Here is a 26,981-nt window from a genome sequence, read left to right as displayed (position 1 = left end):
ATCCCAACTTGTTTAACTGTTTTAGTGCAATTGAGGAACTTAACTGAGGAAGAAAAATGCTCACAACAATTGATTTTTCAGAGTTCCAAGGATGAAAGTCACTATCACAGTCGCTCTCATACTGATGTCCCCAGGAAGATCTAATCTTTCTGTTTTTCTTTTTGATTACTTCTTTGACACTGGGAGCAATAATTGTAAGCTGTCCCAGAGCACAAGGGCCACCATCTATTTTTGAAGGTATACCTTGCCAGGCTCTGTCTCCACAGATGAGCCAAATTCCTCTAGGGAATCGAATAGGAAGTTTGTTAAAACGATCTGCATGAGGTTCATCATATATAAGAAGCTTAGCTTGGTTGCACCAAGAAGTTACATTGCTATAAGCTGGGTGATATGGGGTAACATTTAAATGAGGACCGTTTTCTCCTAGAAAGTGAAAGAAATAGCAGGTATCCATAGTTAACGAGCCTAGGATTTCTAGCTCTTGAAGGTCAGATTTATCAATTTTAGAATTATCAATATAAGTTTGGTGTTTATGGCTGGTAGTTGGAGAAATGTGATCATTATCATATGGCCAATATTTATCAAAAGTAACATTATCAAAACCTTCTGGTAAAGGTATTCCAACTAAACAGGTTGAAAAAGGTTTGTCAAGGCTTGTGTCAGATAGACAGATGGTATCGGAGCCTGCAGATTTGGCTAAAGCAACCCAGACATTTGTCTTTGGTTGATTTACAGGTAAAGCTTCGCTACAAAAACTAAAACATAAGAATAAAAGCAACATGCACGCGCGCAGATGAGAAAACTCCATTATTTTCTTGAGCTGTTTTTGGCAGATAATCTTCTCTCAGTGGTTCTGCCTGGTTCACATTTCAGTGCTGGCTTCTCGGCTTCCACTCGTGGGGTCACTGGCTGAAGTGGAACCGACAGTGGGCTTTGATGCGTGGTACAGCTTCACGTTCTTTGCTGGAATCCACTTGGTTCCTTCACCTGTGGAGAGACATGCAAATCCCTTTCCCCACATTATAAGATCATAAGGTCTTTCTATTTTTCCTGATGCTAAATTCTTAATTAAAACTAGGGGGTGCTCTTTCAGTTTTGCTTTTTTGTTGTTTAAGAAATGTCTGAAGATGGGGGGATCAGGCTCTTCTGCAGAGCTATTCAAAAAATTATAAACATACAAAGCCTTATTCAACCTCCTTTGAGGTGTATCCTGGGCTTCTCCCCTTTTCCGTTGATTAAAAATGCGTTTTAAAGTTTGATGTGTTCCTTTTAGGGTACTTTTTGGCAGTTGTTTAAGGTATGGAGAGCAAATGTCACTGTATCTTACAGCACTTTTTAGTTCTTTAATTTCGAGAGTGGAGATGAGAGCCCACGTTTTATGACTGTCAGGCTGTTGGCTAGCTATCACAGGCTTAGTTAATAGACTAAGACTTTCATCTTTATAGATTTGGGGTCTTATTTCATGGCAATCTGTTAATTTAGAATAATCTGAGCACTTTGGAGGATTTTTTGATTCAGAAGGTAGCGCTGACAAACTCTCAGAACTTGTTTTCTCTTTCTGGGTTGCAAGATCCCCGTCGCTCGCCGGCGGGACTCTGGGGCTTATTGCAAACAAATCTGGCTGCTTTTCAGAGTTTACTTGTGTTAGATTTAAAGCATCAGCTCCGGCAGAGGGGCTCTCCGTCTCCCCTGCCACTGGAGCTGCATCATTCCCATCCATTCCCCCCCTGCTCGCGGCTTCTGAGGCGAGGCTGCGCTGCGCGGAGGGATACGGCTGGGCGGAGGAGGGATACGGCTGTACGGTGTCAGGGGACCCCGGCGGGGGCGGCTGTGGCGCGGGGATGGGACCCGGCAGGGGCAGCGAGGGCACGGCAGAGTTCGGGAGTGGTGCAGCCGATCTCGGTGGCGGCGGGCGAGGAGGCGGGGTGGAGCTGCACGGCGGAGTCGCGGGAAGATGCGCGGCTGGTCCCAGGAGCGGTGCTGAGGTTGGAGAAGTTTGAGCGGAGTGACACCGGTGATCTGGGAGTTGCAGCGATTGCGCATGCGCGTGTTGCATCATCAGGTCCGCGCGGCAGGATGTAATGGCGGCAGTCTGTGTGGCAGATGGTTCGGGCAAAGCGGGAGATGGCAGGACTGCAGAACCAGGGGCTGGGGCTGCGGTCGCGGGAGGCAGGAGGGCTGGTGGCTGGATCGCGGCGTGCTGCTGCTGGAAGCTTGTAGGCTGGGCTGGGGTGGGTGGTGGTGCCGCGGGAGACGGGGCTAGAGCAGCGGCAGGAACGGAGAAGACTGCAGGCATCCGTGCAGGCAGTGCGGTACCGGGACCAAGTGGCTCGCGGAGCTGGGGCGCTCCCAGCGCAAGCGATGGTGTGCTGGGATTGGGGAACCGCACAGAAACGGCAGGAGGGATGGGAGTAGACACAGGCGGCTGCTGTGCCGAGGGGCCGGGGGACCGCTCGGGGCGTGCTGTGCGCGCTTGAACGGCAAGGTGGAGGGGTAGGGTTCCTGCGGTAACGTGCACAGGGGGTGCCGGGGACACCAGCGCGGCCGTGGCCAGCGCTCTGGGCACCAGTGTTTCGGGAGCGGCAGGGGACTGTGAAGACGCAGCAGCGGCGGACGCGGATGGAACAATGGCTATCATCGGCGCCGTGGGGGGGGGGGGGGACCTGGGGGGCTGGAAGAAGGGTCGCCGCTTGGCTTTGGGGGGGGCTGGCTATAATGGCAGCCATGGCCATAACCGGCGCGGCTGGGGGAGGGGTAACACCCGTAGGTAGCAGGGGGGTAGGCGCTGGCCCCGCCGGGGGTACCGCCGGGGGGCGGGGCCATCATGATGTCAGCAGCGGGGGGTGGGGTAGCAATGACGGCAGCGGGGGGGGTGGAGCCGCGGTGACGGAACCGGGGGGGGGGCACGGAGGGGCAGGGGCAAGGGGCGGGGCCGCGGAGACGCTGGCACTGAGGGCGGGGGCCGCGGGGGATGGGGCAGCGGGGACGCGCGGGATGGCGGGGATGGCGGGAGGGGCCGTAGGGTCCGGTGGGGTGGCTGGGGCCGGGGTAAGGGGTGCGGGGGCCGCGAGCGCGGGGGGCGGGGCGGCGCGCGTCAGCCGGACCGCGGGTATCGGAGCCGCGGGGTCCGGCGGAGGGGCGGGGGCCATGCTCCGCTGCGGGCTCGCGACGGCAAGGGGCGGACTCGCAGCTGGAACCGGGCTCGGCGGGGTGACTGCTGCGGGCGGCGCCACCGCGGCAAACAGCTCTACCAGCGCTCTGCAAGCTGGGAGCAGCTGTGCGGCTGCCATATCCCGGTAGGAGATATTATTAAAGAGCTTAACTCCAACTGTGTCCCAAAAGTCTCTTGTAAAGACGGCTGAACGGTCAGCATTTGGGAAATTAAGTCGGGTCCATTCTAAAAGATTTTTTAGCTCGTGTTTAGGCAACTGACTTGGACCAGAGCTTATAAGTAAATGCTTAAGTTGCTTATAGAGATCTCTGTCATGGGCAGAGTGGGTTTGTCCCATTTTTTAGACCAGTATGATACTCACTTAGATGATGTCGCAGGAGCAGCGTCCTTACTCAGATGTCTGTCGTGCGGGGCTGGCCAGGCACTCCACTCGGCAGTCAGGACGCCGCTTTTCGGTCCTTTCCCAGAGCTCCGATTTCAGTCGTCGCTTGGCAACGGCTTTCCATGCTCAGGACCTCACGGGTGGGTCCGCACTGAGCTGCAGTGCAGGCGGTGCTCAGCACTACTCGCCTGTGCTCGGGGCGTGCGGCAGATTTCCCTCAGCAGAGCTCCAGTCAGCACTGCTTGGCAGCGTGTCCGTGCTCGAGGGGTGATACGGCAGACCTCCTCAAAGAGCTCCAGGCGGCCGCTGCGCAGCAGTGGCTGCCCGTGCTCGACGGCTGCCAGGCAATTGCCTCCAAGAGCTCCAGGTAAACCCCGTGCTCGAAGGCTGCCTCAGCAGAATTACAGAGCTCCAGCTATTACGATGCGCAGCATCGGTATGCCGTGCTCACGACAAGTTCTAGGTGGCTATAACTGGTCTTTTAGTTACCGTCCATGGAGAAAAGTCCCACAGATGGAGAAAGCTGAACCGGGCGTTCAATCACGTTGTGCGCCAGGCTGCAGGTGCTGGGTGTGGGTTCGGCAATCACGGTGGGCGCCAGACTGTAGGTTACAGGGGTTCTGGGGTCCTGTCGGGACGGCCGGACGTAGACGGTGACGGATGGAGACGAGAGATCTCTATAGGCAGGTCTCGGGACACAGCCGGTTTATTGTAAAAGGCTTGGGTATTGGGGCACTGCTCAGAGCTGGTAGACTCAGCTCTGAGCAGGCCCAAGAGAGCAAGAGAGTAAACGGGTGAGAGAGAGAGAGTGTAAGAGCAAGAGTAAGAGCAAGAATAGAAGTGGAAGTGAGGAATGTCTGAAGTCCTGGTTACAATACAATAAATCATCTTCTGTACTGAATATTCTAATTGTCACTAACCAATCTAATACAAGATACAAATCCTATAGCATTTACATACAGCCTATAAGAGTTCTTATATTACCATAGAGTGTTACATCTTAACTTCTAAAAACTACTCTTTGGACCCCTTCTGCTGAGCTAGTAGGGTCTGCTCTGACCCTTGGACCTGTTTGCAAGCAGAGGGTATTGTTCCATCAAGAGGGGATTACTTCAGTGGCCATACCATTGTTTTCTAGTTGTTCAGTAACTAAGACTTGGTATTTCAAAAGTGGCTTTCATTTCGATGTTGCCTGTAGTTTTCATATTCCCAAAATCTTTTGTCAGGCAATCATATCCACCAGGCCTTCCTGTTTCATCTTCCCCAACAGGTAGTTAACCCCTACTATCATCACAACTCTTCTCTGCCTGAAGAAAAGCCAGTACTGTGAAGCAGTAGTACCCTTTTAAGTACCCTTCAAAAGCAGTACCTTTTTTTCTACGATCTATATAGCCTATTTTCAGAGCACACCAGAGAGAGAGGGGAAGGCTGATGTTTTAATGATTAGGTACAGTGAAAAATCCCTGAAAAAATCCTGAAAAATCATGAATGCTCAGGAAATGATGGTGAAACACTACAGGAGAGCAAAACTGGCCATACAAGAGAGACTGTAAGGAGATCCATAGGATACAAATACTTCCCCAGAGCTGCAACTTTTTAGTCTTTAGAGGACCTTCTCTCATATTGGTTCTGCCATGGTGACCTCCAGTCATACTTTACCTGTATCAAGTAAGATATCATGTAACTGCTCAAGGCATTGAAATGCAGCCTTCAGTATTTCATGGTTCAATTTCTACAAAAGTAGAAATATGGAAGTCTATCATATCATGAGAATTAATTCTTGAAAATTGCTTTGACAGGCTTCTTTGGTGTGCAGTAGGAAATTGTTTCAATTTATAAATAAGGCCAACATGGATTAATTGCCAACATGGATTAACTGCCAACATGGATTACTTTGAAATCTCGGCTGTGATGTTTATGTATGTATGATGCTCATTTTAATGTTCCTTGTTTAAATATTCCATTATCTTGCTTCAAAGCTATTTTTGTAAATAGTTTTCCTTTATATTTTTAAAGTTAAAGTTAAAATATTACAGCATATTTCTGATCCACTTATAATTCAAGTTCAGTTTTGATAGCCACAGAACATCAACTTTCATATATCTGTTTCTTTATGGAACCTATAATAATCAATCCCACATATTCCTTCCTAATCTTATTTAAAGTCTTGAAAGATGTAGAAAGAACTTGCAAGACAGTAATATTTTATTCAGATTCTGAATTTCCCAGGAATCTCATATTTTACTGCAATAAAACTGCAAAGACACAAACCCCCTTCCCTGCTACATGTAACTTTATTTTCAAATTGCCAACAAAACAGAGAAGTTATGCTGAACATATTCCAGGTTACAGAAGTGGAAGAAAACCCCAAACCTTTCCTTCATCTTGTCAAGTATGTCTTGGATATTACAGCCTTTCAGTTAGAACAGAAAAATACTTGACCATCCATCAGAAACCTGCATAGACACGTACATGTGCTGAAATCACACAGTCACAACTCTGCCCACGAATGTAGGATTGACTGATTGTACAACACACATGTTCCAGATCCAACACCTGGGCACATCCTGCTTCTCTGTAGAGGGACAGTGGCACAACAGACCATACCTGGATGAACTCTGCTAGAACAGAGACCTGTTAGTGTACCCAGAGCCAGAGTTTCCTCTGCTACCTCCCACCTACAACCTTTGGGGAAATTAAGTAGAAGACATCTAGATGATGAATTCATCAAGAGAAGTCCCAGGTACTGTCACATGACACATCGAGTGACATTTTATTAGATAAATGTAAAAAACCAAGATTTTTCACATCTAGTCCCTTTTTGGCACTTAATATACAGATAAGCATTAAATGTGTGTGTTCACACACACAGACAAGTTAAGTGCAGTTGTGTCACCTAATATTTAATGCTGCCATTGATGGGATTGAAAAGATCCTAGAAGCCATCTAACGAAGCATTGTTACAATCCTCTTTAGCTATTACCATTTTTGTTTTCCTCTCTATGGAATAGTGAGGGGGCAGTTAAGCATTTCATTTCCTAAGCATGAACCCAAGCTGTAGAGCTGTGTGACTGTGACCAGCCATGGCCAGCTCAGCACGTGCAGACCCAGGAGGTAGAGCTCACAGCACTGTCATGGAACACCCTGCCACTCTGGCAGGCATCTCAGCTGGCCAGTGGAATGGAAATTCAAAGCAATTTCAATTAAAGGATATGGAAACATCTTACTTCAAGTACAACCCATGATTCTCTTTTTTTTTTTTCTCTGCATGGGCTCCTAACATGTCAGCATCATCAAGTCTCCAATTTCTTCAGAGCTGATCATCAGGCTTATGTTTTTCTTAAACTGCCCTCAGGATAAAATGTTAGAAAGTTGAAATTGGGATGATTGATTAAGGCCTTTTTCCTCAACAAAATAAAAATTCTAACACAGGGAAGTCACAGAATGCCAGAACATATGATTACTTTTTCCCTACAGTATGGCCGAAACTCTAACTGAAGGGTATAAGAAAGAAAAGATGCAAAAAACTGTGATACAATACAGTGCTGTTCTATGCAGAAGCTGGACCACATGATATGCTGTAAGTATAGAAAATACACTTTTACTCAAAAAAAATTTTTATTATCCAAGAAAAACGTCATATATTGAATATTGCATTAAAAGTCACTTTGGTTGGTAGTAGATTTTCAGAGTGACTTTTTGGCAGCAGAGCTGAACACTTTGTAGCCTTTACATGACCAGAAAATAAAAAGGCCTCTTGCGGATAGAGGCGAACAGCAGTTCCCCTTCTGCCAAAGCAGCAGTCAAGGGACCATGCTATAAAGGAATTGGTTTGAGTTAGCAGAAAGAGAGGAAAATTATTTCAGATTTCTACATTATTTCAGTTAACAATTTACAGGGCAATCCCCAAGAAAGATGTAGCTAAATGTGAGAGGATGACTGGAAAGTGCAGAGCAGACAGACATGGAGTTCTTCCCTCTGAAGCAGGATTTGCTCCCATAGAAATTATTCCTATGACTGTAACCTCTTGTGTGGCAGTTATTCCAGTATAAGTCAACATATACCACTGTAAAGAAGTATTAAGAATGTAATTATTCTGTGCATAAAGACGTTGAAATGTTTTTGCAACATTTTGTACTTAGAGTACAGTACCAAAAAGAACCCAAACAAAAGTACCCTGGTACCATTTACACAAGCATATTTATTATATAAATATTTTATAAATTACATTTTATAGTCTTATTAATGTTTACAACTGTTATAAGGCACATAGTGCAAAAATACATTTCTGATGCAGAGATCACAAAATAATTACCTACATGTGTTATCTTAAAAGAAGCTGCATACACTTCTGTGGTACAGTACTGTTTTTAATTAATACATATTGCTAATTCATGGCTAACTCTTTGTGGGTAAAAATATGATATAGCTGCCACTTGATCTACCAATAGTACTGGCATGCAAAATAAATATTTGGTTTACAGAATGTGTATTGTCAGACAAAGCATGTATAGTTATCTGGTACATAATATACATTATTATGCAGGTAGAAAATTTTATTCTGAATACCTGAGAGTTGGCCCTAAAATGCATTGTCTGTATATCCATATATTTCTACCATTCTGGACTGTAAAGTAACACAAACCAATAAATCAAAGAGCTAGATAATTTTTAAAACTTTGTAACTCTTTCATACACTTACTTTTCTCAAAGAAGTAATTTTAAATGGCAGATGTTAGAAATGTATTTACAAACACTGAAAAATCAAACTGAGTCAAAGATGGACACCAAAACCACCTTGGGGCTTGATGCTGCCTCTGTCCAGATTTTTCACTAAGGTTATTGAAAATTATGCTGAATTGGACCATGAAGGATGCACTGTACAGCCTTAACTAAGTGCCTTTGGCCAGGCTAAAGGAGTAAGGTGGATGTGGAAAGTGTTTAAGCAAATACATATTTGTGCAATTACACACAAGATCCTACAGTAAACAGAATACACCGCTTTCACAGTATACTTGGACGAGAGGCAGGAATTTAAAATCAGTTTTCGAAGCAATTTGTTTCCTTATTTTCTTTTCCTGTAACCACAGCAAACCTAAGACCTGATGTTTAACATGTGCTACAGAGACTACAAAGGTTAAACCACACTTCTCAGTATTACTGCTAGGATTTGAGCACCACAGAGAATATAATGAAAGGGATGGGGAAAAATGCTTTCACTGACAGAGAAACACACAGATCTATAAAACTATCTCAAACATTTTGGTTATGTACTTTTCTGCTGTAAGTTATTGAGAGATAATCCCTACAGGTTTGCACAACATTGGAAGTATTTGAAATTACTACCTGTCTTCTTTATATAACAATAAAGCTTTCCTTTCTATATTTTAGCACAATTGATCAAAAAGACCAATAGAGTATAAATTTTACTGAATACTGTGTAAAGAATTACACTGATTAGTTGCAGGTAAAGAATTACATTTGTGGTAAAATTTAGAATGTTACCAATGGTAGTAATCTTAGTGCAATTTACTTGTTAATATATACTGTACTTCGAATAAATGCCTCTCCTTTAAAACATGAAGGTTTCTGATTGTGACTTATGCACTTGCTAGCCCACAAACAAATAATACAACCTTGAGTGAATCCTGAAGAAAACAGGAATTCTTATTAGTGAGTGTTACAGTAATGAGCACTACAGACATGAAAAAATTAAAAAATATATATACAGAGCACCTACAATTTGAACCTAAATGGCAAATATCCCTGCTTCGATGCTCTTAGTACATGAGAGCTCTCACTGTATTTGAAGCTGGAGACCAATAATTGTGTTAGGAACACATTTTCCACAAAATCCTCCACATCTTCCATATATTTTAATACCATCCTGGGAATTAGACAAAGAGAAGAGTCAATCAAGAAAAGCAATTGAAATCACAGTCACACAAAAGGCTTCTCGAGGTTTGCATACAACAGACCTTTTGACAAATTATACCTAGAAACACTAAATCAAGAGACAGCAGCATTAGCAAAACAGGAACAGAGATCCTTTATCACTACCGCTCTACACCTTGTTCCCAGGCTTACCACCCAGTGTTGTTTTAAACTGTGAACACTTACTGTTCTTGTTTAACTGGTCTGTTGGTTTTCCATGCTAATAAAGTTGGAGGTAAGAAATAAAAAGGATCATATGTAGTAGGACAATCTTGAACAAAATGTGGTGAGTTGGGTGTTGTGTTTAGGTTTTTTTAAAAGCATCTTCAAAATTCCTAATAAACCCGATTAATATAATGATAGCCTCTTAAAATCAGTTAAGAGAAGGGTAGGCAGGCAGTTCTGGTCTGAATTAGATACTGGACAGTGTGATTAAACATAGCTGAATAAGACTTAAATGGGTCAGAGACCTTGAATGCTGTTTTTGATTCACAAAAATCACTGTAGCTTTCACTACAGTCAACGCTTGTACTTCTTGTCCAAGCTGTAAGAGCAGGTAAAGGAAAACAGCATTGACTCACGTGGGATTTGTGTATGTCAGCAGTCGCATAGTTGCCCTGAGCAATCCACTTCACTGTACTGGATAATCTCAGACCTGTACCAGCCAAGTTAATGCTGAACTGTCCCTAGGGAAAAAAAAAAGGAAAAAAAACCCAAAAAAAACCCCAAACAAAACCAAACCAAACCAACCAAACAAACAAACAAAAAAAACCAACCAAACAAAAAAAGAAACAGGGAAAAGGAAAAGAAGAAAAGGAAAATACGAGCTGATAAATGGAGTTTGAAACACTAAAAGACACTGGCATATTTGAACATATTGCTTAGGATATGTCTAAACATTAAGTACTCAAAGATGTGTAAAAAATACGGGCTGGCTACTCTGCATTATGCCCTTTCTATGGACATTCACAACACAAACCCAAGTTATCCTGCAATAAGCACCACCTGTGCATCAGCTGATCCTGAGCATCTGAGCATCTGAGCATCTGATTATGAAGACAAAACTAACATCACACAATTGAAATTATTTTTGCCCTTCTACATATGAAATTTTAATTTACAAAAAGTACATTCTTGCTAAAGGCAAGAATGAAGCTGGTTTTCTAGAAAGACTATTTTTTTTTAAAGCTTCTGAATTTTTTGGAAATAACGAAAATATAGTGCTGTCTGTAAAGATAAATCACTTCTTAGACATCTAATTTTCAAATTTTTGCACACTGTCTAACCATCATGATCTTACCATCTTCCACTGCTTTTTCAGTATAACAAATATCATAATTGAACAAGAACATAAGTGGATGTTAAAATAAATAACTTTATTTTTAAGTGGAATGTTTTGCAATGCAAACTGTTCACAACAGATATAGAAGCTATAGATTCTAAAACATTTGTCTGCGCAAATACAGACTCTGAAAACTAGCTTCAGCCAGTTCCTATGAGAATAGGAAATATATTGAAAGTAACAAATTGCACTACCTGGGTAAACAAACTGGGATACAGAAAATTATTAAATTGCATTCACAGAGAAGTGCAATATGTTACGAAGAAGTACTGCCTCCACAAAGAACCTAATGATTAGTTGAGGCAGCACTACAATCAGAAAACTGCACACCTCTGCATTATTCACTGAAAGCCTGAATCTCTGTATTCAGACCTAGTAATTTTTTACTGCAAATGTTAGCTTCTATGTTTTATTGCTTAATAATGTCATACACTTATAAATATATATATAGCTTTTATTATGATGATTCACTTAAACTCCTTTGTAAGAATTCAGTTATATTGCACAGTATGGCAGATTTATTTTGAGAGCACTTCTATGTAAAGTTGCTGTACTTATAGCACTCATGTAACTCAGGATCAGCTAACAAACACTCATATGGATAGGGTAGGTTGTTCTTCAAGTATCCATAAAGTAGAAGACTTCCATTTAATGAAGGAGGAAATTCACAGAAATGGTGTGGAATGTTTTCTACAATTGACAGGCCCAGAGTAACTTCTTTCACAGTGATATCATTTTGCAAAAATAAATGAGAAGTGCTATTACAATTACAATGGCAGATCAAGAGCTGTCTGACATACCATGCAGCATGTGCAAGGCCAGGAACAGATTTCAAGGACTGAAAGTACAGGAATGGAAGCCTTTCGACTGCGTCAAAAGTGTTCACTTCAGTCAGAACTTTTAGATGGAAATGTGTCAGTGCCAAGCCATGTAAGCAGAATGACCTCCCAACAGAATCTACACATGGCAAACAGATTTGTATTGTACTGCACCCAAAGGGTTTGCAGGTTGAAGGCATCCAGTACTGTAATGAACTTCAACTGTTTTCTTGTCAGGGCTTTAAGTCTGCCAAACCTAGGCACTTCATTTGTACATAAATTGCACATAAATGGTCTCTAACTGCCCTTGGCTGTGTCCACCCACGTAGCTGGTCTTAAGTTTAGGCAACCAGGAGGGATGGACAACAGGGATTCACTTCCAAGCAAGCGTGAGCCAGTGGGTCTTAACTCCTTTATAATCAGTGAAAAGAAATTCACTTCCAGAGGACAGTTGACCTCATCCTAAATTGTCTAATACAGTAAGATAAGCTGAAGTGTTTTCTAAGGAATCCTATTTCTGCCAATGGGCTCCAAAGGTTGACTAGTTCAGACTAGAGCTATGTCTATATCATCAAGAAGGACACTGCAGTATAAGCAGACCTGTAGAATGAAAACTGGGTCAGAGAGCCCAATGTCTGTAGACAGTGCACAAATCAGGGATTTATTTTGGACTAACTCTCCCCTAGTCCCATGGACTGAATCCTCACTAGCATTAGAGTGTATTAAGATCCTCTGAAGCTCATTGTTGGATTTATCTTCATCCAGAAGGCATCCAGTTCATATCTTTCAAAACTACCCTATGATGTGAACCAACAAACAGCGAACTGGGACAATATAGAGATGAATCTAAAAAGCACCACCCAATACAACTAAAACACTAATGCAGACACAAAAATGCATGTAGAAATTTTAAAGCATACTGCTAAACAAGATTGATTTCCACTGGTAGTGTTCAAAGACATGAAGCATCAGGAGAGATACAGAGAAAAGATAAGGAAAATTATGAAGGATTATAGAAAAGTCACTAGAGGAGAACAACGAATGTGAAGGTGTTAAGGGAAACAAAGGATACATCACATCCAGAGGGAAGCAGAGCAATACATGAAACACATAGATATGCACTAGATATGCATACATGGAGCCTACAGGGAAAGGGTGTAGCAGGCAATTTGAGGGAAAAACTAAGAGGGGAGGACGATGGAACAGGAGAGAAGAGAGTAAGAAAAAATTACTTATAAATGTTGTACTCTCACCTCACAGAATAGGATTTTGGTTTAGAACCTTAAAGATCTAAACAAGTCACATATTTTTTTTCCCCCTCTTACGTAAACATTTCAGGGAGGTAAGAAACCATAAATACCTGTGGACATCTGGCTGCACTGTAGCAATCTCCAGCTGTAGCAAATGGTACTGCTCTCCCAAAAATAGTCTGAGCAAAAAGAAAATCTGTGGCTAGAAAATAGAAAATTACTCAACACAAACTGTGGCATTTGAAGTTCAGGGGAAAATAGTGTGAAAAGTGTGAACATGGATGTTTTATTGCTTGCTTTGGATGGGGTTTTTTTGTTTGTTGCTTGTTTGGAAGGGGAGGTTGTTTGTTTTGATTTGAGAAACTATGGTTTGAATTTTGGTTATTGCACCACTAATCCAACCTACAAGCACAGATTTCTCTCTGAGACATGAGTGGGCTAGAAGGAAGATGGATGTGCACTTTGACACTGTGTCAAGTGAGCTGGTTGTAGGCCAACTTCCTAGCTTCAGGCAGGGGCCTGAAAGCACTGCAAGATTCCCTGTCCATTTATTTATTGTCTGCCAAGGTCTGAGAAGGGACTAAGCAGAGCATAGAAAGGAAGATTTCCACAAGAAAAGTAAGCCATGGACTAAAATAAAATTAAATATTGGGAACAAAACCTTAGAAAATGAAAGTAGTTCACATATAAAATAAGAATCTGTGAGATTCATGCCACTTGGCCACTTGGGACAAATTAACGAGGTAAGCAATGGTGGTATTTTTGGGGTTTTTTTTTGGTTGTTTTTTTTAATTACCACTGAATCCTTAAATTAAATAAGCAGGAATTTTTGCCCCAAGATGGCACAGCTGGATCTGTAAGTGGGTCAAAGTAGTAATTTGGTAATTGTGACCACACACAATTTCAATAGAATGCTCAAATTGGCTAAAGCTGACAAAATGCTTACTTTTGATTTGCATGGAAGACACATCAAATCTTATTTTACTAAAAACTGTGAAGCCAGCTGCAAGGTAATCATTTCGACAGGCACAGTCTTGCCTTCTGCTTCCATTGAAAGGACATTCATATGGATTCTGCAATCTAAAGAATAGCAAAGATGTAGTTTTCCTTCTGAGATTTTCCTTAACATAATATCATAGTTAAAAATAAGCGTATTGCAATATGCCATATAAAAAATATTAAACAACTTTTACTGAACAAGAAGCACAGCTATTAATCTTCACTCAACTGAAAGACTAATGTGGATCAAAGCCACTTCTACCAAAGCAAGACAGAAAAAAAATTATAAACATTTAGAGCGACTAACATAATCTCAGCCTGGAAGTATCCACATTTCTATATGTGTGCTCACATGCCTGGATATTTAAAACATAAAATCAAGGGAAAAAAGCCCTACTCATCTTTCTCACAAAAAGTAAGTATTATTTTATTCTTTTATTTTGGAAGGAATAAATGCACTTCATAAAGTTTAAATGCACTTCTGTACCTGAATCCATATACTTCAGAAAAGTTGTCGGCTTCACCTTTTACCAATGTCAAATATTCCTTGGGATTCTCTAAGTGCATGCCTGAGCAATAAATCTGGAAGAAAAAATGCAACCCTTTAGCAAAATCTTTATTAGAAAAGTGTTATTTCATAAAAATATGTACTCATAAAAACTCATAAATATTAACAGTACCTTTATCATCCTTCCCTTAATGTTCAGCAGGTATTCACCATCCTTTCTAATCCCTTTTTTAATCTGCATATCTTTGCAGGTGGTAAGAATTTCACCTTCAAAATGAATGATTAAATCATATTAATATTTCAGGAACAGAGCTTAGTTTTAAGACTCAATTTTGCATAATTGTGCTCCAAATATATTTATAGCTTTAATATAAGTAACCTGGGAAAACATTAACTGCGGAAAATCACAGCTGTCACTTACATTCTTTCTCGTGGCAGATCTTTCTGGCATCTGGTTTTAAATGTGGCAGGCACAAGTCACTGGGTAAGCCATTCTCAGTCATACACTCTACTGTTCTCTCCTTCATTCCCACTCCACAAGATGCTGAGCACTACACATAGACAGCCATTAAGAGTTAGTTTAGAAAGAAGCAAATAATTACCACTGTTATGTCAGCAAATTATCCTTGGCATTTTTTTATGTTAGGGGCAGCTATAAAAAATGAGCTTGCACATCTGTACTCACTTTGGTCCACTTCCCTACTGTCCATGTGGCTGCTTGTGAACATCCTTTGACATTACATTTATAAATGTACAAGGATGGCTCTACCGGGCATTCTTGGTACGCTACAGTCCGAAGGCCGTGGATGTGCCGACTTTGAACAGAATGGATTCCAACACAGTACGTGATGCTCTGCTGGTAACCAAATCCACAACTTGCTGAGCACTAAAATAAAATCCCCAAGCATAGACATTATTTCTGTGAAAATTTCTGTGAAATTTCTGCAGAATTGCATTACAGGTAAGTCAGCTCTGATCCTTGCACTGGCAAAAGCCTGTCATTGGAGGCGTGCCACCTTGGGCTGGAACATGAGTGCATGGAAGTGAAGGTCTGCAATAGTTACACATGAAAAGAGCCACAAAGCCCTTCCATGGTTCCCTTTCCTCAGAGGTTCCAGAGTCATTCCCTCTCAGCTGTGATACATGCATAGATATGCACACACAGGTAGTGCAGATGTGCAAGGGAAACAAAGCACTGATCAATCACTTCACTGAAATCAAGGAAAAGCTATTTGATTACTTCAGCTAGGTCAGCTCACAAGAGTTTCTTGGGAACCAGCAAAGGAATCCTGTGGTAGGGATAGCTCCCCTCTAGCTGGTGATCATAGGTCCTGGGGGGTTAACAGAGGACTGATAACAGCCTCTACAATAAATCATGGCTGACTTGGAGGGTCAATGCCAAGAAAGTTTAGACAGCCATGTTCAAAAGCAAATACATTTTTTTTTTTCTCCACATACATAAAGTACATTTTACAGCAATATAACATTCTTAAATGTAAAGACATATAAAAGATGGCTGAGCAGTATAATTAGTGTACCTGTGACAGCTCTCCTGTGAGCACAACATATTTAGAGGGAGATTGCCTGCAGGTTTTGGATGATGGAGGCTTTGTGGCAGGATCACAGAAGCTTTCATCCACTTGGAGCTGGTTTTCATTCACACATTTAACTTTCCGGTATATTTCCTTTCTTCTAGATGATGCTGAGCACTAAAAGTGAGAAAATAATCCCAGTTTAACTAGCCATTTACAGAACAAAGTTACCTACTGATTGCCACACACCAGTAAAACCCAGACAGCAATACCTTTTGACATCTGCTATCAACATCAGACTAAATTATTCACTGAATCAGAGTCCTTTACTTTGTTTTCAAAGTTCAGGTACCTCTAATCAGCTGAAAAAAATAACGGCATATAATAACATGACAATTTAACTCTTGGGTGACACAGAGGAGAAAATGAAAGTGTCAAGCCAAGATGATAGGTTGAGTGGAAAAGCCCTTCTATATGAAAAGGGAAGAGACAGAAAAGGATTTCAGTGAAATATGAAAGGAATAAGTTGGTCTTGAAAACAAAACAAAACAAGAGGGAGGGAGAGAGAGAGGAAGAGGGAGAGGGAAAGGGAGAGGGAAAGGTGGGAGAGGGAGAGAAAACTACCTATTAATCAAGCCAGTGCCAGTGCCAGCTTTGAGCAGCCACAGTTGTTGAGCCTGTGCCTTTGCCCTGAGGGTTCTCAGACCTCTCCCCATGGTAAGCTGGTGGAATGGTGAGCCATCACAGCTCTGCCAGGATAAGATAAGAACCTTGCTGCCACCAGAATCCAGAAAAGTGGTGGTACAGGCTAAGTAATATACATCAACAGCACGTCTCCAGCTATGGGTACCTGAACTAAGCTAACTTTCTGCGGCATGGAGCAGCTCAGAATATTAGGCATATAAAGAATAATCCAGTCACAAGGTAATGGGAACAGGCAGAAGAATTTTTTCATGATGCTTTATACCTTAGCCTCGTAGGCATTCTTCTCCCTAGGATAAAAAATTCTTCACCCAGTCTACTGGCTGCAGACCGGTGAAATGTTAGATCTAGACATATTTCTGCTGTGTTGTGACTGGTGAGGTGAGGAAATCACACAGTCACCCAGAGCTAAGACAGGTTGGCAAAACATTATGAGTTTGGTGGAGGACATCCTGCACTGGGAGTGGAATGCAGATGGATAAGCACTTGAACTATTAATACTACATGTACAGTGCTGTGTATGAATGTGGTGAGAGAAGGGAACAGAACACAGGAATTTCAAGAAAACATCAATATACATGCAGAAGTTATGAAATAGCTGAAGAATGTAGTGAAACACAATGCGTTTGTAGTGGAGAGCTCCAAATACCCAGCTGGAATACACAAATGTTTGCTGGCAAAGGAAAATTCACCCTCATTCTTTGGAAGTGTATATTTGTGCTAAAAGCACATTCTGAGCCAATTCCACTAATTCCTGATTTTGGCAGCTACATACGAGAACACTTGAAAGCAACATATATTTGTCAGCAGAGGAATATGTATATCTGAACTGCATTAATATAATCCGGGTTCTGCAGAGCACCAGCCAATGTTTTACATATTAACAGCTGCCACTTCTACAGCACTGTGTCCCTGAGACTTTAGAGTCTTCATAGTCAAGGGGGGTTGCTCTAGGAAATTTAGCATGGCCAATTATTAATATGACACAAATGCACAAAATGGGTTTTTGTTTAGAGACAGGCTCTTGTGCACACCATTTTGGGTATTATACATAATTTTGGGGTTTTTCTCTCTTCCTCATCTTTATATGTTTGCATGTTTGCACAAATAACAAAAGTTATTAAATTTTTAGCATGTAGAAAATAGTAATCACACCTTTAGAAATGACAGCTCTCTGCTGAAGGTATTTGTACATTTTCTTAAATATGAAAAAGCATATTTGGTAAGAGAATGCTGAGTTTTATTTTCTTATCTTGCTTCCTGTTTGGTAGAAGAATAATGAGATTTATTTTGCTTCTTATCTTTTCTTTAACAAGAAAAGATGCTTCAAGTTTTTAAGATACTTTAAATCTTCCATACAGAACTTCTTATAAACACTGTTGTCCAAAGATTTTACCTCGAAGAATATTTACTTCCACATGAAGTTTCTTTTGCATTTCTGTTCTTAAAAAGCTGCTTTTAAAAATGATATTTCAAAATCAGTATTTATTAAACATCTTATGCATTATGTAGAGAAGTATGTAGAGACAGTCCTATCAGTAGGTACCTGCTCAGAGCTCCACCAGAGCTTTTGCCTACAATAGACAAGCAAATCCCGTAGAGATTATAAATAAAGAGTATAAATAAAGTCTTTGACATTTTTTGTCACTTTTTAAGTTTTGCAAGCTTGACCTTCAAATTTTCCAGCATGGTCACTTTTTATTTTGCAGCATAACAGCTACTAGAAATGCATTCAGATGGGGGGAGGGCAGGGGGGGGTGGGAGGGGGAATGAAAATAAAAAAAGAACAGAAACCCCCAAATTTATTATGCAGTATCACATAACTCAATTAAGTGATAGAAGTTGAAAACCTTACTTACATTTTCCCACTCACGTGCCAGCCACTGGTACGGGAGGCAGGCGGGCAGCTGGCAGTGCTGTGTGCTAGCGGGGCGCAGGTCACGGCTGCACATCATGTCACTCACTCGCCCCAGGCCTGCCACCTGACAGGAGATGTCCCTTTGCTGAATCCCCACTCCACAGGATACAGAACACTAAAATTGATCAAAATTAGTTGTGTCAGTGTGAAACGAGACAGTCCCCAGAAGGAGTACAGCTGTCATTAGAAGATCTTAGGATATTATTTAAAATATATTTCACAGCCCTTGTAATACGAGTACAATACCTGAAGAAATTTATGTTGAAAATGCAAAACTATTAAAACATTTTAAAAATACAGAAAATGACTGCATCTGAGGTACCTAACTGAGCTCTCTGCTTACCTTAATTCACAGTAGGGACAATCACTATAGGCATATGCAAAGAAAAGTTTACATTTTTGCAAGATCAACAGTTAAAGCTCTGAATTTGCATCTTGTCTTTATTAGAGACTGTCTTTATTATAGAGTTGTTTGTTGTTTTAAAATGCAGATATTACAATCAAGGAGAAAAAAAATCTCAGTGTTTCAGGTTAGAAAATCTTGCAAAAGGTGCAACATTGTGAGGACACTATCTTTTGCAGGTAGTACTAAGGATTTTGAACCCTGAAGAGCTTAAATGCTAAATGCCTCTTTTCCTTCTTCCTGGCCAAAGGAATTTCACTATACCACTAATGCTTGTCTGAGATAAACAGCCCCCTTTTACACTAGGCAGAAGCACGATTATGTCCCAAAGCCTACCTAAAGGCCCAAACTCAATCATAAAGTTCATATTGTTCTATCAAGTGTGGCCAAAATGTGGAGAGTGGTACCATCTCTTTACCAGCATGGGGAATGGTATATTGAAAGAGCGAGTGAAATGCAAATATTGCAATGTGCTCAGTTACACACAATTTTACAACAAGGTGAGAGATGTTTTAGAAGACCAAACCAGGGAAAAGGCCAGTATTTGTGCCCACAAGCCCTTTTTCCTGTCCTTTTCCCACAAACCTGGCTTCATTCCACTATTTAGACTAAGATAGCAAATACAGTGATACTACTGAAATCATCGCAGAAGGTAAGAAGTAAACTTTAAAAATTTACTGTTAATTTACAAGGTAAGATGAGGAAAGTCCTAAGTACCTATTCAGTACAAAATTCAGATTAGCAAATGCTTTTAGTTTTCATAGACATTTATTATTCATTACTCTTAAAAGAAAGAAAAAGAAAACGCAATGAAGTACCTGCTAATTTGTAGATTTCATTGCTATGTGTGTACTGACAATTATTTCCACTGAAGCAGTGCGTCATGAATATGATCTTGTCTTGTATTCTCATGGAGAATATTATTATGGCAGCTTTTACATACCTCTTTCCATCTGCTGGCCTTCCAAGAAGGACATCTTCCAGCTCTACATATTTTGTATGCTCGTGGTTTTTTCAAATGTTTGCAGTTATCTTCTTCTATTTTTGCTTGGAAGCTGTTAATACAATGCACATCACGAAACTTCAAACCTTTTCCACAGGAAACAGAACACTGAAAAGAGAAGTGTTATTTCACTACTGTGCTAAAAATCTCAGAGTAATAAGAAAACCAGAAGCTGTGGCCTCACCCAAAATGGACTTGACAATTATAGGAGTTTCTGTCTTATGACAATATCTGCTGTACGTCTCTGAAATTTCTCTGTAAGCTCTCTTGTACTGAGCATTACTGATCAGGTGCCAAATATCTCTCATATATTGTTCATTCACTGATGTCATCGTTGAGAAATACCTGAGCTCAGCCATCTATATCCAGGCAGAAGACAGGCTGATACTCTGCTCTCACAAGAGCATGCTCTAGCAGCTGCCTGTTTCCAGCATACACTGCTACTTTCATGTAAGCATGATGCTTATCACAAGCACCAAAAAAGGAAAATGCAAAATCACGGCTATGTGTGCTTCCAGCTTAGGCTACAAAGTCACATTTGCTCGGAAACTCCCCTCCATGAGCTTTGGGTATCTTGTGGTATGTGGCAAAGAGGCAAGAGAAGAGGTATGAATTAGACACCACCAGTTAAGGTGCAGTCCTTGGAGGCATTGACTTGCCCTGCCACCCTAGTATCCCATTTTCTCCAGAAATCTGCTACAATATACACAACTGGCTCTAGGGCCTGCCTTCTTTCCTCCAATGTAAAGCTGATGGGGCTGCAGGTTTGTTCTGTGAAACCCACCCTGGCAGTGTACCCTAGCCGAGACTACAGCGTGCCTGATGGATCAGGCTCTTCTGGAGAAACAGCCATTCCTCTGCTAAACTGCTGGACTGCTCTCAGACTTCAGTGAGGTTTGATTTTAATTCTTCACACCAGGGCTGTCCTATACACCTAGAGTAGGGCTACAGGACCTACGGAGCTTTCAGTCAAACAAGGAAGTCAAACATCTGAACTACTTCCAAATTAGGTGGCTACTCAGCTGATTTCTCTTGAACCATGAACAATGTGAATATAAGTAGTTTAGTATTTTCTTTTTAAATCTTGTAATGAATCCTATTTTACATTATCCTATTAAAAATGTTTAGATCAATGGAGACAATTTTTTCTGTCTGGAAAGAGAGCATGCTTTATTTTACACTTGAAAAAACATTTCCTACAGGAAGATAATTAATTCAGGTAGAAAAATAACAGTCCAGTAAAAATTGAATTTTTTAGTGGATACGAAAAAAAATATTTAGATATAGACTCCTTAAAAGCAATGAAGATATTTCGCTTCCCTTTCTGTTACATCATCATCATCTACATCATTAGCATCACATGCTGACTTAACAAAGTGTTTTTGAATACCTATGTCTTCTATTTTCAGGAAATTAAGTTCAGGTCATTCAGCTTTCAATACTTAAAAAGTTCTAACAGTCTAATTCTACCTGCATGCACAATCTTTTTAACAGATTGGCCAGCTCAGTGCTTTGCATTCCCATAAGGACAATTAACATCCTGAAAACAGATTCTCCTCTATTTCAATAACAAATTTAAGAAAGCAATTGCTCTAAGTGTATACTGAGTGTACAGCAGGTGAGTGAAGCACATGGCAAAACACAGTGATAGATGATATTTAGCACAACTGAAGAAAAAGAAATGTTCCTAATTTAATTTTTTTAGCACATGAAAAAGCTAATACACTCGCTATGAATGTAGAAGATCCAGGATCATCAGTGGAAAGTTCAAGAGGGTATATCACTCTGTATGTACAGTATTCTCCTGAAGTTTGGTATTTTCTGGCTTCACTACTTAGATAATATATAAAAAAAGTTCTTAAAATGATTGCTTCCTCCCAAAGTGCTTTGGCATCAGATGCAGGCAGGCTCAGCTGTGTTCTTTACTGCATAGTGACCCACCTTCAGCAAGAGAAGACTATTTCAGTCCACTACACTTCTCATGGGAGACTCCTGACAAGTAGCAAAGTGTTGCCTGTCCTCCATTACAGAGAGTAAATAGCAAAGACAGAACATCAAATCACTCCAATGCTGAATAGAAACCTTTCATCAATATGAAGTGGGGAATGACTTGACATTTCTGTAAGGGCAGAGTATAGCTCCTGCTCTGTTCCTTTAACGAAAATATAGATTCCATAGAAGATCTGAGTGGGATTTCAAAGTGCCTAAAGGCTTCTAAATGCAGCTTACAGGGAGATGTAAGCTCCTGTCCTCTTAGTGCATTGAGTCCACAGCGCATTTCTTACAAGGCTGAACTTTGCCCTCCATGAGCCTGTGTTCCTTCTTGAAACTCCTAACATGTTATTACATGCTCTCCGTGGAATATAGTGCTCTCACTGCTTGGTGCCCATCCTGCTGTGGTGGTGATCTTCCCAAGGCTTAACCCTCCTGGCTGGGGAAAGTACAACTGCAGTAATTCTGGCTGCTTGACCTCCCTCCACTCAAACTTGAGCATGGTCCTTGACTACTTGAGCATGGTCCCCACTGCTCAATTTGTCTATAATGTGGTTTCATTTGTATGACATTCCACACAATTGGAGGTTTATGGAGAGAGAGCACAATTTTCCATATATTTTCTGCAGATTAACCATGCAGGAAGAAAAAATCTATTAGAATGTTAAATCTTACAAGAAAAATGAACATTTCCTCCAAAAAAAGCAAATTGAAAAACCCCATCCTGTAACCATTTTACATAGAAATTCTAGCACTTCTCTCAACGTTGGATAAAGTAATAATTCCCATATGTCATGTTCTTTTAAAAACATAAATCTGCAGTAAAAAGCTGGATTTCATTGCTATTGTTCAAAGTCATTCCATAACACTAGTAACTAGGATTCATCTGTTTATGGTTTTTTTGTAGCAATAAAGTTCTGTAGGGATCAGTCTGACAAAACTCCTGGTGCTTTCTGTGGCACAGATGGACTCTCAGACAGGCATGCCATCATCAATTCCTACCAAATGAGAGCTCTTTCTGCAGCAGACATGCAACTTCACTAAAAGCTTTTTGATTCTTTTGCTATTATCATTTCATTGAGAAGTTGAAGACCTAGTATTATTTGGTGGATTCTGTACCAAATTTCCTTAACCTTTTCTTTAAAGGAAGTGTTTTGTGTAGTTTAGCTGGTAGCCTAGTGGGCTTCTGGATACTGCAAAACAGACCAGTAAATGGAAAGCATGTAATAGTGACTTTTTGTATTCATATTAGATATACAGAGACTTAAAATATAAATGACTGACTAGAAGAGGGTAGAAGTAATTTTCTTCATAGTATCTAGTGCAAGATTTTGGATTTGTGACCAAAATAGTGTTGAAAACACATGGATACTTTAGTTATTGCTGAACAGTGTCACACAGCATCGAGGCCAGTGAGGAGGCTGGAGGTGCAAAAGTGGTGTTGAGGGGACACAGTCCAGACCAAGTGATGTAGTGGTCAGCAGTAAAAGCTGTGGGGAAGAAGGAGGAAGGAGAAGCATGTGAAGTGATGGCATTTTTCTTCCCAAGAAATGATCATGCATAATGTAGCCCTGCTTTTCTGGGGATAGCTGAACACCTGCCTGTCCATGGGAAGTGGTGAATGAATTCCTTGTTTTGCTCTGCTTGTTGGCACAGCTTTTGCTTTACCTATGAAAATTAATTTTCTTAACCCATAAGTTTTCCCACTTCTATCCTTCCAATTCTCTCCTCCATCTCGCCAAGGGGGAGGGAGGGAGTGGCTGTGTGGGGTTCAATGCCTACTGGGGTTAAGCCGCAACACCAGCACTGAAAAAGGATAAAACATATTACAAATCTTAAAGGGTATTTTCTTCCTTTTTCTGCCCTTTTTTTGGTCAGGAACTTCTGTGACTGGTCAGAAAGTTCAGTTTTGAACGGGATTAAACATGGTAGTTGCTTGAGTTGTCTGGCAAACTGCATTTTGATCTCTAGCTGGCCCAAAAGCCTGTTTGGACTCTTTTAATATTCTAGAAGTAGACTGGGATCACAACTGCACAAGACTTTAATAAAACAATACTTTTGAGCATTGCTTAGTTGAGCAACTTTCAACTTCTCATTTGCCGTATTAGAACTGGATCTTCTTGTGTCTGCCTTCTCTGCTTGCTGCATCACCCCACGGCTTTTTGTGATGCTTGAGCACAATATGCATTTGTCAGCTAAAAGCATTCAAAGAGTTGTTCATTCCTTTAAGTATGTTGACAACTGTTAAGAAGCAACACAGACTCTATAATTAGGTCCTACTGAATTCTTTGATTCAGAGTCAGTAATTCTTCACTAAAACAAGTACAAACACTTGTGCCATTAGCTCATGCATACAGAAAGGACCAAGGATTAAACATTCCATTACTCCTAAGAAAGACTGGATTGAACTCCAAGAAGTGTGTGTATGATTTACCATTACATCTAAGTTATACCTATGTCAACTACAAAAGTTACACTGAAGATATTTTTAAGTTATCTCTTTGAGTATGGCTTGATTTCAAAAGCTCAGTGTTATATCACATTCCTCTGATGTTCAGAAAATATCTTGATTTGATTAAATCCTCCTTCCATTTGCAGTCTGTTAAGTCTGCTTTGCCACTTTTCTGAATGTGCTTTTGCAGCTATAGAAATGGAAGGGAAGAAGGCTAGGCTAAGAAGGACTTACAGACATCTTCCAATCCATGATGCTGCTCAGTTTGAATCAGCTATACACGGACCATTCCTGACACCAGTTTGTTAGTCTTGTTTTCAATGACAGGGATGCTACAGCCTCACTTGCATGAGGTTCATCTTTTGTTCTTTCTCAGGCTTCAGGCAGAGAGAGGTCAAAAATGTGGATATTCTTCTGGTTCAAGCTCTACTTGACTTGTACTGTAAGACTTCACAGTACAAGTGACCAATTCCTGATAGTCCTTTCTGAATCCTTGCTAAACCGGGATTATTGCTAAATCCTTGCTAAATCTTGCCTCACCTTAATTATTAAGAAAAATTTTTACAGACTTCGAAATTCAGTTTTAACCCTGGATCCTTATCCATCCAATATAAGCAACATATTGCTGTGAGCTGTCAGGATATTTTAGGAAACATGCAAGGCTTAAGAATCCCAGAACCACTTTATTCTAACATATGAAGAAAGGCATCCTCCTTCCTCTGTGACCTGAGTTATTTATAACTATATTCTGAGATTACAATCATGTCTTTCTAGTTAATGTTGGGCTAAACTCCATCCAGAAAGTATCATCTGATATTATTTTTGCATCAGAATTGCAGTACTTACAACAACACCTCTTCTGTATTCAGATAACTTTCAAGTAAGAGTACTGCTCTGAGTTAAAACTTATTTATAGTGTTACTCCAAAATCTTACGTTTGAAGATCACTTTTTCCTCCCCAACAATTTCACCTCAATTGCTTGTAATTAATTTAAAAACTCACAAGTGTGGTGTAGAATACCTGATTTTTGTAATGAAAAGTACTGTTTTTATGAGGGAAATTTTAAAGTTTACTTTTCAGAAGCTATTCTCTTCGGCACAGCAGCTCAGGAAGGACAGCCCCCGTGCAAAAGACCTGCCATTACCTACTGCCCTCAGTGGAATGGATCAGAGGACAATCTGCAACAAGTATCATCATCTAATATTGGAATTTTTTAACTCAGAAAGAAAAGAAGGCAGTAATCCTTTTCTAGTCAGCCCAACAGGGACTGTTACTTTTTTTCCCCCCTTTCAGTCTAGCTACATATTCTGGCTGTGTAACAAGCTGAGAAGCAGGCACACTCCAAGTTTCTACCATCCACATTATTTTCCAGGGCTTCCAGATGCATACTGTGGATGTTAACACCAGCGCTCTCCAGACAATCCCAGTGTGTGTAGGAGACTCTGAAGTGCCCTGCAGTACAACCTAATAGCTACTCTGCAGGTGGCAGCTGAGCACACAGACTGCCATGACTCTGAGGTCATCTAACCTGGCCACTGTCCCCAGCCATACCTTTTCTGTCAGGACTGAGCACTGTATGCTTGTAGTGGTTTGGTTCGAAAAATCCATTACTTACTTATTTTCCTTCTGTGAGATAAGGAGAAATAATAAGCAAAGCAAGTATTAAGTCATAAAGTTAAGTAGAACGATAGTGGGAAATTTATACTGTAATTGTAGTGAAATGTCTAGGGGTGGAATTTGGTGTAGGGAATTTTCTGCTTGGTTTAGTAGTTTTATTGTTCTAAGTAGAGGTTGTATGGTGAATGTAATTTTGATAATAATTCTTAAATGTGTATTCACTGAGGCAAGGGGTGGAGAATGTAATGGTTTAGTACGGTTTGGGTTTTTAGTTAAAGAGGGCTCCCTCAGCCATGGAAGTGATTCTCTTGAAAAGAGGTGCATAAAAAAGCAGCTTCTGTTAGACTCCTTTTAAGATAATTTTGTTCTGAAGGGTAACGAAAACCTCCTGAATAACCATTTTCCAAGCATGCTGAAGCATATCTATTTAACAGATGGACATAAATGAGAAGCTACATACATCTACATACAAACTCAGAAAAAGTAGGAATGATGGAGGAATAAAGAGGATTAAAGACAGATGTTAGGACTGATGTGGATAACAGGAAGGAAAAACTGCTATGAGAGGATATATCTGGCATCTACTAGGAATGTGCTATTCCTCTTAAAGACACCCTGATTAAAACAAAGTCAGAACCATCAGCACATACATTGAAGGTAAAAGGATTTCACATCTGAAGAAGCCACACTCTGCTGATGATGCTGAGAAACTTTAGATGATATTTTTTTAAGTTGACACCACATGGTCTGAATTCTTTTGTCCAGTGCAGCTGGCAGTATCCTTAATGCCAGAAAATGGCAATCTGCCTGGATGTCAGATGAACAACCATACTCTTTGCAGCTGTTGGAAAAATCAAAACCAGAACCCTTGAGATTCCACTTAATGATCATCTACAAAATGTCTTTTATTCATTCCAGTTAGATTTGTGAGTAAGTCTTAATTTGGCCTACCTTTG

At 40.8% G+C, this 26,981-nt stretch overlaps 1 protein-coding gene across 6 annotated transcripts in view; it reads right to left on the bottom strand.

Annotated features, from left to right (window-relative positions):
• Positions 1–5,829: 5,829 nt before the first annotated feature.
• Positions 5,830–26,981, bottom strand: part of ADAMTS20 (ADAM metallopeptidase with thrombospondin type 1 motif 20) — an 88,310-nt gene continuing 67,158 nt past the window's right edge. For 2 of the 6 annotated variants that reach the window (XM_048301784.1, XM_048301788.1), the window contains 10 exons: positions 19,904–20,071; positions 18,499–18,672; positions 15,944–16,114; positions 15,091–15,291; positions 14,827–14,956; positions 14,578–14,672; positions 14,385–14,479; positions 13,845–13,978; positions 13,009–13,100; positions 9,349–10,174 (listed from right to left, as the gene is read on the bottom strand). In XM_048301784.1, coding sequence (XP_048157741.1) covers positions 9,866–10,174; positions 13,009–13,100; positions 13,845–13,978; positions 14,385–14,479; positions 14,578–14,672; positions 14,827–14,956; positions 15,091–15,291; positions 15,944–16,114; positions 18,499–18,672; positions 19,904–20,071 — 1,569 coding nt within the window. In that variant the 3' untranslated portion in view covers positions 9,349–9,865. Of the gene's footprint in view, positions 10,175–13,008; positions 13,101–13,844; positions 13,979–14,384; positions 14,480–14,577; positions 14,673–14,826; positions 14,957–15,090; positions 15,292–15,943; positions 16,115–18,498; positions 18,673–19,903; positions 20,072–26,981 lie in introns of all 6 variants that reach the window. The other 4 variants (XR_007203196.1, XM_048301785.1, XM_048301787.1 and 1 more) reach the window with 4 other exon arrangements.

Source organism: Corvus hawaiiensis, chromosome 4 (genome assembly GCF_020740725.1).
Source record: "Corvus hawaiiensis isolate bCorHaw1 chromosome 4, bCorHaw1.pri.cur, whole genome shotgun sequence".
Lineage (NCBI taxonomy): Eukaryota > Metazoa > Chordata > Aves > Passeriformes > Corvidae > Corvus > Corvus hawaiiensis.
This window is presented reverse-complemented; position numbering and strand designations above follow the sequence as displayed.